The sequence below is a fragment of the Castanea sativa genome, chromosome 12 (assembly GCF_040712315.1).
Source record: "Castanea sativa cultivar Marrone di Chiusa Pesio chromosome 12, ASM4071231v1".
NCBI classification, from domain to species: domain Eukaryota; kingdom Viridiplantae; phylum Streptophyta; class Magnoliopsida; order Fagales; family Fagaceae; genus Castanea; species Castanea sativa.
Window position 1 is genome coordinate 42161758 of NC_134024.1, and position 12690 is coordinate 42174447.

Genomic DNA, 12690 nt, shown 5'->3' on the forward strand with positions numbered 1-12690 from the left:
TTGCTGCGCCGCTTAGGCCGCGGTTGTAAACGCGGCCATAGAAAACGCGGCTTCAAGTCCAAAGCCGCGTTTTCGGGGTCTATAGCCGCGTTTTTTAAACGCGGCTATAGACCCCGTTTTTTGTAGTGCTTTAAAAAACATAATAATAAATGTAAAAATTACTTTTTTGTTGTTGGTGCAGTTAAAAGTTGGTTGTATATGTGTGTGTGAGAGATATAAAACTGTTAGGTTTGGCTTAATTTGGCCAATCTATACCGATTTGAGGTAACTTGGGATTTTTTGTGCCTCCAATCAACTTTTTGACTCATATTAGGGTTTTCTTAATTTTCTTGGGGTTTTGGGTTTGTTTTTATAAAATTTGTTAAAAAGTTAAAAAAAAAAGAAAAAAGATTGAGACAAAAACTTATTGTGTTTTATTTTTTATTTCTAAAAGCTAAAAATTGGTTTTGATTTTATTTTATTTTTATTTTTTGCTATTGGGACAAATTTTGTTGTTGTTTGGGCGATCTTGTACCGTTGTATGGGTTGTGCTGTGTTGTTCTTTGAGCCTTTTTATTTTTTTGTTTAAGGGCCAAGCAAGATTATGTGGGAGGGGGGAAGGAGGGGGGGGGGGGGTCAACTTCAATTATGTGAGAGCCAAATTCTAATTTAGCTAAATATGTATAGTTTTTTTTCCTTAAATTTTAGAACTTAAGGGGGCTGATGCCCCTTTGGGCCCAACCCTAGCCCTGTCCTGTTTAGATATAGAGGGGCAAAAAAGAGACATATATGTCAGGTTTATTTTATTTTATTGAGAAGAAACCTTGAAGGGAAAAATTTTATTCAATAAATAATAAATCATTGTTGTAAACATTATAGAAATCTGGATGAATAGATTCCATCCAAATAAGTGGAGAGTGAGAAGATCTTGCTCTTCTAGCAAGTCTATGAGCAACATTATTTCTAAGTCCTTTAACATTACAAAAATTAATGGCATCAATGACATTCTTTGAGTTTCCTTCTACCGGCACTTTCCCAAAACCCAGCTCTTGAGCAAACCAAATGACATGCCATGCTACTAACACTTTCACCATCTCTAACAAGGTAGTCCGTGGAATTTGTTGTGATAAAGCAGCCGTAACTAGTGCATTCTCAACACGGATTATAACATCCAAACCAATAGTGTTGTCATCATAAAAAATTGCTCCATCAAAATCAACCTTGATCCAGCCAAAGGGGAGAGGGCGCCATTAAACTATGTAGGTTGTGGAAAGTATCTTTGCATGGATAGGGTGAAGTTGTGTGTGTTTGAGTTTTCCGTACTTATTTTATTTAAGAGGGTACTACAACTTTATTTTAGGAGGGAAATTAAATTTTTAATAAATGAGGGAGCCTACAATTTAGCCCTTACCCTTTAATAGATGGTCAATTTTTTTTTCTCAAATTCTCAACAAGAGGAGGGGGCAGGAGTGGGGTTAGATATAATTATACCTTTATCTAGCACTAATAATGGCAAAATTGGAAAATTTTCAAGAAGTCAAGGCCCCCTAAGCTTCTCCTATCTAGAACCAAGTAAATTATGTGCATTGCACATAAAAGAGCGCATGCCATTTTCCTTCTTGATATGAGAGATAAATTGAAAATAATGTATTTTATATAAAATAATTTGCTGCATGACTTATTAACCCGACTTGACCCACAATTTGATTGCCCCGACTCATTTTTAACCCCTATTAAAATGACTTATTTTTTTTTTTTTGGGTACAAAAACTCGTTTCCCTTTTTTTACCCGAACACGACTCAACCAACCAACCCGTTTTGTCGCGTTAGAGTAAAACTAGAAACGTATTTGAACTTTGACGAATATGGTACATTTTTCATATTGTTTTATTTTTCCTGAAAAAACAAGAAAGAAGAGATGATGAACTTGAACTTGAACTTGAAGGAATTTGGTATATATTGTTTTCAGTTTTCTTATGATTCTGACAAAGGAGAATTGAGGTACGAATGAGGGAAGCAAACCATTCACAACCTTCCATATCACATCATATGAACCACATGGGCCATCGTGTCCACACCCACCAACTACGCTTTCTTTCATTACCCAAGTAGTTATCAATCTCTCTCTCTCTCTCTCTCTCTCTCTCATTCTCGTTCTTCTTCTTCTTCCTCTTCCTCTTCCTCACAGTCTCAACATTAATTAATTAAATAATGACAGAATTCAAGTCTCTGAGTGTAGACCTGATGGAGCGAATCCTCTGTCTCCTCCCAATCCCAACTCTGATCCGTGCTTCCACAGTCTGCAAACTCTGGTACTCCATCATCTCCTCCTCAACCTTCTCTTCCTCTTCCTCTTCTCTTCATCCATGGTTCTTCCTTTACGGCCTCCACAACACCTCCTCCAAGAACAACCAATCCTTCGCCTTCGACCCCATCTCCAACCTCTGGTTCCGCCTCCCTTCCAACACTTCCTTCTCCAACAACAACACCACTTCCGCCGCCGGCTTCCTCTTCACCACCGCACCCACCTTCTCCTTCTCCCCAGTCCTCTCTCGCCACATTTCCACCACTTCCCCTTTACACTACTCTCGCCTCAACCCTCTCCTCGGAGTCTTCTATTCTAGCCACACCCACACCCACAACCACAACCGACCCAGTTTCATTGTTGTCGGTGGTGTCAGATTCGTCGGCAACCTCGTCGACATCGAGGACCGTTTAGGCGTCGAGATGTACAACCCCGATCTCGATTCCTGGGACATCTGTCCTCCATTACCCTCCGATTTCCCAACTGGGTTTTCCTCCTCATCCTTATCTTCAGCCTTATTCAAAGGCAGATTCTATGTGTTCGGTATTAACTCTAGCTTTGTCTCGTCCTTCGATTTAGAAAGCCACGTTTGGAGTAGTGTCCAAACTCTAAGACCTCCTGGGGTCAGCTTTTCTTTCTTGATCTCCTGTAAAGACCGCCTTGTTCTCGCTGGAATATGTAATTCGCAAGCTGGGTCGTCCTTTAATCTGTGGAGGATTGATGAGAACACCATGGAGTTCAGTGAGTTTGCTATTATGCCTCAGGATTTGCTTTATAGCTTGTTTGATAGTGATGAGGATGATAAGTTTGCTAGCTTGAAATGTGTTGGTTTGGGTGATCTTATTTATGTTTTTAACGAAGACTACCATAAGAGATACCCTGCTTGTGTTTGCGAGATTACTACTACTACTACTCAACAGTCTGGTGGTGGCAAGTGCAAGTGGAGGAGAGTACCCCAATTGCCTTCACCTGTTAATAAGTTTCATCAAGTCATTAGCTTTTGTTCCACAGTTTCGCTGCATAGCATTCTTCGAGGTCGTGGTGGAGATGCTGGAGCTGAAGCCTATGTCTGAGGATTCATCATTTCCTTTCCTCTACTTGGTAATGGTAAGAATGCTTCTCGCTCACACCCTCATCTTTTTTAGCACCATTATTATCATAATTGTTAACATAATCATCTAATTTATTTGAATCATGATATTTTTGAATGATCAATTGAATTATATGCGTAACACTAGTCAATTAAAGTGGAGCATGTGCTTCTGAAGGTTAATTTCATCATATGAAGTAGTGTAGGTCCGTTGAGAAAGTAGTTTTGAATATTTAGTAATAGGGATGGTTATGGTTTTCAAATAATGAATGGGTTGTGCTATTACTCTTGATGAAAATGGAAAACCGGCGTGCTTCATTAGCAAGAAAATACCTCATCACTATTTACTTGTGGTTCTTTTTGGTAATTTCCAAAAGTGCGGTTAATTTTCAAGGGAGTTTCCAAATCCCCAAGTGCATCATTCGGAATTGTTTTTGAAATTGTTATTCTCCTGAATTAGATCTTTATGAAAACCCTTCACCTTGCTCTTATAAGGGGAGGAGGTGCCTTTATGTCAGAGCTTATTGGCTTTATCAGAACCTCTTTTTTGCTTGCTCTTTGCAGATATCTGCCTACCTTTTCAGGTCAGTGAACTTACAGTGCATACGGAAAACCTCATAAAGACATATTGAAACTATATTATCAGCTTTGAAACCTATTTGCCACTTGCAATCTTTCTTTGTTTTTAAACTTTAAAGGAAGGCTCTCATAGCAAGGTTTAATATTTGATGCCAAGTGTCATTTATTGTTTGATGCTTAAAACAAATTGATTGGCTGATGGGATAGTCAAAAGAAAACAAAAAATAAAAAGGAAAGGAGAAAATAAAGGATCATTGAACAATTTATATTGGAAATCTCAGTTATTTATTGAGCTGTTCTTTCTTGTTGGTTGATTGTGGGTTAAATGGGTTTTTCTAACTTGAAAGCCAGTATATATATAATGGAAATTGGGGAAGTATAAAAGAGTCACCCAGGTATATAGGAAGTATACACTGGGTACCAAAACAATCTAATATACAAATTACAAGCGTCAATCAAATCATAAACCAAAGATATGTAATGACTTCCTACTATTGACATCCAACCCGATAGCATTTTTAAAAAAGAAAAAGTCTGCTATTGTCCTTTCAGATTTCTCAAAACACTAGTTGTTTCTCTCCCACCAAATGCACCACATCAAGGAATGAGGGACAACCATCTAGATACCAAACAAGGAGAGCACCATAGACCTAAGCCGTTGGCAATTGAAGTTGTATCTTATAGATCCTCTTTCTTGGGCAATTTTAGGATTTGCGTCATCGATTTAAAGGATTTTCCCCCTCCTTTCTTCTTTAGCCTGATTTTATTAAATTTTAATAGCTCCTTATGGCCTGTTTGGATGGAGTGGGGAAGGAGGGGGAGTAGAGAAGAGTAGAGTAGAGTTGGTTAAAAATAAGCTAATTTTGTGCTAAATCTACTCTACTCTACTCCTCCTCAATCCAAACGGACCATTAGTTACATGTCCTTGCTGTATAATGTTTACTTTGGGTGCAGTTAATGGCATACAGAGTATGGGGAAGCTAATGAGCTGATTTCAGGCAGAATCTGACACATCAGTATAGAATGTCTGAACTGGCTAAATCAATAATTAATTAATATTACAAGTGAAATAAATAAATATAAGCCCTCAAGCTTGTGTGGGTACTTCTAATTCTGAATTTGTTTCCTTTCTGAAGAAAATATCATCTTTCTGTTTTGTGTATTTCTTTGCCCCCCTGCCCCCCCCCCCCCCCCCCTTTTTTTCTTCTCTTCTGTTGGTAAGTATATGATTTGTGAATTTACAATTTTTTTTTTACCGTATATGTGAAAATGTGAAGGTAAGCTAGTACATTATGATAATGTTGGGAGAGTCGGTCTGTGGATTATATGAACAGGAATATTTTCCTATTTGCTTTTATTTTGATGGGGACACCATGGTATGGTTTGCAAGTTTAAACCACTTTCTATTTTAGTTTTATTCCTTTTCCCCAAAAGCAGCTCTTCCACTCAATATCGACACAAACTAACTGCAACTTCTTGCTTATTATACAACCTGATGGCTGAAAGTTCCCAAAAGACACAGTTTAAAACTTTCTTTTAAGAAATGGTAAAAATTAAAAAGGTTGAAAACAACCATACTATAGCTTATTGGCACTGGATTTGAAGCAAGGCCTAGTAAGTTAGTGGTAAGCTGGAAACACTCTGGCATTGTCCAAATCTTGCCCTCAGATTATAAATTGCATGTTTGTCCTGTCATATCTGTAACTATAAGTTGGCTATTCTAGCGGTACTGCAGATCTTAGTTATTCAATTTGTACTCAATTTGTTTTTCATTTTTGGGGCTTCATAATTGTTTCTCTTGGTAATTACATGCTTAGAACAGTAACCTGTTTTCACCTCATTCTATCTTCCACAATGCTCATGAAAAAGAAAAAGAAAAAAGGCTCATGTATCACTAGACGGAGTATAAAGCATGCTTCCATCTTTACTACTTTGAGTTTGGCATATGCTTTATTCTTGGTATCCAAATTTTATTTGTGTCTAAATGCTTTAACCATTGGATGTTGTAGTGGTGACTGAGTCCACAACTTGTTTGACAGTAATGCAGATGATGGATTTGCAAGATTCATATACTGGGAATAGGGAAAGATCATGTGTTCATAAAAAAAATTTGTATTGCTGCTGGATCGAAGACTTTATATTGGCTAGCATCTGTATTTTATTGTTTTTAATTCAGCATTACCAATGAACTTGTTCTTAGGGACGGAGTGAAGGAAATCTGGCTGGAGCCAGCATTTTCAAGGTTGACTCACTTTTTGTAGGTTGACCAATTACAATTGTAATCACTCTGAACCTTATGTAATTAGTCATTCTAATGATGTGGATTTTATTATTATTTTAAAATGTAATGAAATAAACTGTACCTGTAATAAGTTTCAGCTTGACTTTCATTATCTGTAAATCTTTTAGTAAGTTATTAGTTAGAGCATTCACAATGGGCATGAGATATGACAAATGTAAGAAAAATTTAGCATGCCGAGGCCCAAAGTGCTCAACAGCTGGACATGAAAACATGTAAAAAGGCAAATTTTTTCCCCATAGTGCTACTGTACCGTCCCAAAGGTAGGATGGCATTGTAGCACAATGGTATAAAAAAATTATTGTTTTTTATTGCATTGTTCTTCTCTCTCTTCTCTTATTATTGTTTTTTATTTCATTATCTTTCTCTCTCTTCCTTTTCACTCTTTCTTTCTACTCTTTCTTCTACCTGCCCTCTCTTCTTCAAACCCGAACCCGAAAACTCTGCCTTCCTCTTTCTTAGATCGGCATGGAGGCAATGTCATTGGAGGCTCAATTAGCTTCTGTGGTGGAGGCGTGGAGGTCGTGAGCCGTGGTCGGCGTTGGGTTTCGATGATGGGTAACGGTGGCCACCACCAACATAGAACCCAATTTCTTCAAACCCAAACCCATTTTCAAAGAACCCATTTTTTTCAGACCCAAAACCCATGCACATGAATGCCATCACCAAAGCCACCCATGGCTGGACCCACTAAGCAGTGTTTATGTTTGGATTGATGGCAGTGGCAATGATTATTTTTGGGTGATAAGGTGGATTTGCTGCTTTGTTCTTGGTTGGTTTTTTTTTTTTTTTTTTTTTTTTTTTTTTTTTTTTTTTGAGAAATAATGAGTTTTGGTGTGGTGGTGACTGTTGTAGGTGGCGGTGTGGCTAAGAGAGAGAGGCATTGAGGAAAAGTGAAGGAAAGAGGGGGTAATTTTATATTATTTTTTTATTGCATAATTTATATTATTTTAATGTGTAGTATGGTAAAATAAAAGTTAGAATGTTAGGTGTATTGTATAATTGTATTGAAAAATTGATAAAATAAGTTTTTGAGATGATAAAATAAAATAGGATAAGATTTGCGGTTGTGAATGTCTTACTACTTGCTAGTAAGATTTGTTTTTAGGGGGTGACTATGGCTGCCCAGTAAGTATGTGGGCCTCTTCTGTGTTTCCTATTGTGATGTTGTCTGCATTCACCTGGAGTATGCTTGGCTGTGTATCTATTTTGAATTGGATTGTAATTTAGTGCAAAGAAAGGCCCATCATGTGCTATGGTCTTTCACCCTGGCTCTAAGTTGTATGCGGTTGAATATGTCATATTGTTAAATGTCATTTATTTGTTTGTTTTGTTTTTCCCCCCTACAGTGTGTGATGTGTAATATGTATGGTTTATTAAAATAATTTTCAGCAGCATCCCTTTTCAATTTTTTCGATTTTTATAATGTGATAGGGGAATTTGAATTCTAGATTTCTTTGTTGAAAATACCTGAAAATTCAAGTAGAATCCCTTTTCTTTTCCAAGTAACCGTAGGACGATCCATGCGAGGAGACGCTGGGAGTAGCCTAATGGTTGACAACATCATTTGACCAACCATTACATTAGAAGTATAGGAAATGTCAATTTGGATCAGAGATAGAGATGACCGAGGAACCATTAATGTTTCTCAAGAGACTAGTGTAAAAACAAAAATTAAATTCATCTCACAATGCTAAACCCTCTCTGACAGCAAATAATACTAAAAAAAAAAAAAAAAAGAGTTCGCTTATGGGCTCGGAACCCCTTTATTACCTTCTTATTATAATGGGTAGGCTAACCAATTAAAGAAAATCCTACAATGAACTGCTGATATGCAAAAAGTACAACGCTCAGAAAGTTTGAAAAGGTCCCATGCAGTCCATTCCGGCTGTGACAGAAGAGAAGACCACCCACATGTTGAAAAGTTTCCGACTGTAAATTAGCATCATAGGCAGACGCAGCCTCCACCAGCAGCGCACTAGTAACAAACAACTTAACATGTACTCACATCCTTTACTCCTTGCTTATTGGGGGATGCTATTTGAAAAAGACCAAAAATATCGGAAAATTGAATCAAAATTTTTTTTTTCTCAGTTCAGTTAGATTGTTGATAGATTGTTATGAACTTTGTTCTATTTGGAAATAGGATAAATCTTTAGAAAAAGAATTAGTTATTGGTTATACAAGATATATGATAGCCGTATTGAATTTCAAGGAGACCCAAAATAATAATAAAAATGCGATTCATTTTAATTTAGGAATTTCGTGGGAGTTAGTAAGCAATTTGAAGAAACAAAAAAATTTCTTGAGTGAACATGATTACATTCACACACAATTAATTAGTGAGCAGTGAACTATTACACAGAGTATGAGAATTAAAGACCCACTACGGATCTCCAATCCTGTGGTACTCAGACGGACCAAAACAACTCCCTAAAATAGAGAGCAAAGAGTAGCATTTAATGTTGCTATGCTTATGCTCACATTGAGCCACATCAGCAGTTACGCCATCATTTTTATATTTCCAACTTTATATATATATAAACATTTTCTTATTTAACGTGACTTAAAATCTCCATTATTTAAAAATTAAAATATCTTTTAACCATTATTTTTATTATTAATTTTCCAAAACTCCCCCTCCCTTTTACCTCTTCTCTACCATTTTATCTTCCTTATTTTTACTCTTCTTATTCTCAACATCTTACTATAAATTTGACATTTTCTTTTTCATTCTTTTTCTTTTAAAATCTCATTTTTTGACATTTCATTTAACCTTTTATATATATATATATATATATATATATCATAATCTTCATACACTATGACTTAAAAAGATTTAATGAATAGTTCTTACTTTTATTTAATGTCTATGTTATGCAAATCATTAACTAATAATAATAATAATAATAATAATAATAATAATAATAATAATAAACGTTATGGACAAGATTATGAAAAATATAATAAAACTATTTTAAAAAAAATTATTTATAAAGTCTAGGGACTAAAATAGCATTTTATTTAAAAAATTATCATGCGTAACGCGTGGATCTGTGACTAGTAAAAATATAAAGACTAAAACTTGTCTCTAAAACAACTACACAATTCAATTAAAATTTATAAGAATTGAAATGATACTCATTCTTCGCCCAAATTCTAATTCTTGAAACCATCAAGACGTGTAGCCGTGAGACCTTGTGAGTACAATTTTTCCTTGTAGGCTTTCCAAGTGAAGGTCTTGTAGAGAGAGTGGCCAATGGGTCTGAGCAATTCTGGAGGTGCAGAAATTGATGCTTGTAGGGAGGGAGCTCCAAAATATATCATTGACATTCTAGGCTTGGATGTATTTGTTAATACCCTGTGCCGAACGCTCACAAATCTTCCGTTTGTTAGAGCCTTCACAAATAAAAATTAATATCAGTGCCCAATTTTTTTGGTTAAAAAAAGAACAAGAAGATCAAAAATTACATTTTAAATGGCCTAGAGAAAGAAAGAGACTATCAACCTGTAACATGTCACCCACAATAACCCAAAAGGCATTGGGGTCAGCTGGGACACTAATCCACGCATCTTTTTCAACAAGAATTTGGAGGCCAGCAACATCGTTTGATGCAAGAATGCTCAAGAGCTGAGGGTCAGAATGTTCTCCAAACCCAATATCATCATCTTTAGAAGTGGGTAGATAGTAATTAAGCCTGAGAAGTGAGTCACTCTCTACGTCCCTAATCAGCCCACTGAAAACCGATTTGTCCTTGACATATAGCCCCTCTGCTATTAGCTCTAATAGCTCACATGTTAGATCCCTAACTGCTTGGATGTAATGATTTACGGTAGAACTGTTGTGTCATAAGACATCATATGTTAGCTGAGAAAGATTAATATGTGAAGATAGAAGTACATTACAAAGGAACAAGGCTGAGAAACAGATGAATTAAAGAAAGCAACATTAAAATTTTGGCATATTGGTTGGAGATGTGATAATATACCATTTTTCAACTTTAAGACTATATAGAGTACATACAAGAATTTTTCCATATAAGAATCTTTCTCTTCATATACAAAGCAAATTCTAAATCTAAAAGAATATGATGCAACAACAACATTTATACAAAATAAAAAATACAACTTAACACCTACATTATATTAAACGAGAATTTTTTTATATAAGATTTTTTTTTCTTCATTATATTAGACTATATAGAGTACATATAAGAATTTTTCCATATAAGAATTTTTCTCTTCATATACAAAGCAAATTCTAAATCTAAAAGAATATGATGCAACAACAACATTTATACAAAATCAAAAATACAACTTAACACTTACATTATATTTTATATGTTAATCAAATTTATACTAAACCAAAAAAAACAACTTAACACTTGCATTATATTTTATAAAAAGAATATGATGCAACCGTTGCCAACTTTCCATGCATTTTACAATAAATTATAACATATTAAATACCTAAATCGTGAAGGATCATAAGAAATGGTAATGGATTTTTCAGCAATGTAGGATGGGTGAGTACTAAGTAAAAGATACTCAAGCTCTCCTTTATCTCCTAGGGCACCTATATTCTTGTGGCCATAGCCAAGAGGATTGGCTGGGCTAGCTTGGGCGGCTTGTTGTTTTACAAATGTTGGTTTAGCAAAGAAACTAAACCCTTCTTGTTGTACTTTTTCTATAATTTCCTTTGGGACACCATGGTTGATCACCTTGAAAAACCCAAATTGATCACATGCCTCAACAATGCTCTTTGACACATTTGATCTGAGGTCCCAAAGGTCGATGGTAGGAAGGTTTTTGGAGCCAAGAGGGGTTTGAGAGGACATCGCCATATTAAATTTTCAAGGAAGTACAAGAAAATGAAAATATGGGAAATGAAAGTAAAATAGTGAAGAAGTTGTGTTGGTAATGATGAGTTTAGAAAGAGATGAATTGATAAACATCAACAAGAAAATATGATAAGTCAAAGAAAATGGAAGTGGAGGGTGAAAATCTAGAAGGTTTTATCTGAAGGCAGAAATTTCAGTTTCTTAACATATTGATTCTCAGGGAATATTAACAACTTGACATGACCATCCATGTAAAAAAGAAGTCCTCAAAAAAGAAGTACTTATTTATCAAAAAAGAAAAGAAAAGAAAAGAAGAAGACTTTGTTGTACAATTCATAAAGCTTATGTCATTATCTAATGCTTAACCAATTTAATTATTAATTTTATTTCCTTAAAAAAAAAAAGAAGAAAAAAAAGGGAGTGATCCAATTATTGAATATATATGTCCTTCACTTTTAGAATCTAACATTTGTCTTTACAAACAACCAAAAAAAAAAAAATCTAAAATTTGTTAGGGACAAAATTAATGCACCCATACAACGTCAGCTCTCTTCATGTTGCCCAAAAAAAAAACCACCATTGCTCTTTTCAGTTAGCCAAAAAAGGAATTTTAAAAACCATTGGCAAAGACAAAACAAATTAATTCTGTGTCGTGGGTTTCAGTTAGCTCAACTGATAAAAATTTTTATGGTTGTATAAGAGATCTGGGTCTTGATCTAATGATAAAGAGCTATCATTAGGAACGGATGCCATAAATTGAAACTCTAAAATAAAAAAAATAAAAAAAATTATGTGTCAGAATCTAAGATTAGCAGTCTTGCAACTATAATTGATGGTTGGGATTGAAAATAAAAAAATAAAATAATAATTTTTAATTTCAATCATTAAATAAATACAATTATAAAAAAAATTTGTGAGAGCAAAGTGGGTAATGGCATCAAAGTACAGTATTTATTGCATATGATCTCAATCCAAACAATCAAACATCCACTAATATTGACTATGGATAGCTTTTGTTATAAATAAACTTATAATTTTTATCACAAGTCACAACCCATTACTTTATAGATAGCTTTTGTTATAAATAAACTTACAACTTTTGTCACAAGTCATCTCCCATTACTTTTTATGGTTGGGGTAGTATAGAAACAAACAAATTATGGTACCCAAAAAACCAAAATGTCCCTTGGGATGCATGGCCCCATTTTTAAATCTATCCAGATCAAATGTACACATAAAAGAAAAAGAATGAAAGATTGAGCTACCCTAGGAAAGTGGATTCACTTTCCTACAACTACGGTCATCACTCATCATCTCATAGTAATTAGCATAGCACCCATTGTAATTCAGCAACAAAAAAATAGCACCCATTGTAAAATTGGTCTTAAACCTCATTAAAAAGTAATAAAAACTCAACTGGGTTTATTGCCTACGCTAGCTGTTGACAATGGCCGTAGAGAGAGAAAGTGATAACTTTCTTAAGTAGTTAGTCTATTTTAGAACACCAATGACATGGTAAGTGGTGCCTTTTTAACCATTAAATAAAAATCTATTGTTAAAAAAAATTAAATGTGTAACTTGAATCCATCCCAAACAA

At 34.9% G+C, this 12690-nt stretch overlaps 2 protein-coding genes across 3 annotated transcripts; one reads left to right on the plus strand and one right to left on the minus strand.

The window, feature by feature from the left end:
• The first annotated feature begins 1905 nt into the window (after window positions 1–1905).
• LOC142619870 (F-box/kelch-repeat protein At3g24760) lies at window positions 1906–6343 on the plus strand. 2 transcript variants are annotated; one of them, XM_075793211.1, is made up of 2 exons: window positions 1906–3391; window positions 5963–6343. In XM_075793211.1, the coding sequence occupies exon 1, from the start codon at window positions 2191–2193 to the stop codon at window positions 3355–3357; it is 1167 nt and encodes a 388-aa protein (XP_075649326.1). In that variant the 5' UTR covers window positions 1906–2190; the 3' UTR covers window positions 3358–3391; window positions 5963–6343. The 2 variants fall into 2 exon arrangements, with proteins under 2 accessions (XP_075649326.1, XP_075649325.1); XM_075793210.1 differs by having other exon boundaries at window positions 1908–3391; window positions 5993–6343.
• A 3068-nt stretch (window positions 6344–9411) lies between these two features.
• LOC142620701 (gibberellin 2-beta-dioxygenase 2-like) lies at window positions 9412–11096 on the minus strand. The gene is made up of 3 exons (XM_075794027.1): window positions 10723–11096; window positions 9761–10091; window positions 9412–9651 (listed from the first exon to the last, which is right to left on the minus strand). The coding sequence occupies exons 1-3, from the start codon at window positions 11094–11096 to the stop codon at window positions 9412–9414; spliced, it is 945 nt and encodes a 314-aa protein (XP_075650142.1).
• Between the last annotated feature and the right edge of the window lie 1594 nt (window positions 11097–12690).

Coding starts and splice junctions, on each gene's coding strand:
- LOC142620701 (XM_075794027.1), bottom strand. CDS start 11,096: ATGGCGATGTCCTCTCAAACCCCTCTTGGCTCCAAAAACCTTCCTACC. Junction 10,092..10,722: donor TATGATCCTTCACGATTTAG/GTATTTAATATG, acceptor ATGACACAACAG/TTCTACCGTAAATCATTACA. Junction 9,652..9,760: donor TTGTGGGTGACATGTTACAG/GTTGATAGTCTC, acceptor TTATTTGTGAAG/GCTCTAACAAACGGAAGATT.
- LOC142619870 (XM_075793211.1), top strand. CDS start 2,191: ATGACAGAATTCAAGTCTCTGAGTGTAGACCTGATGGAGCGAATCCTC.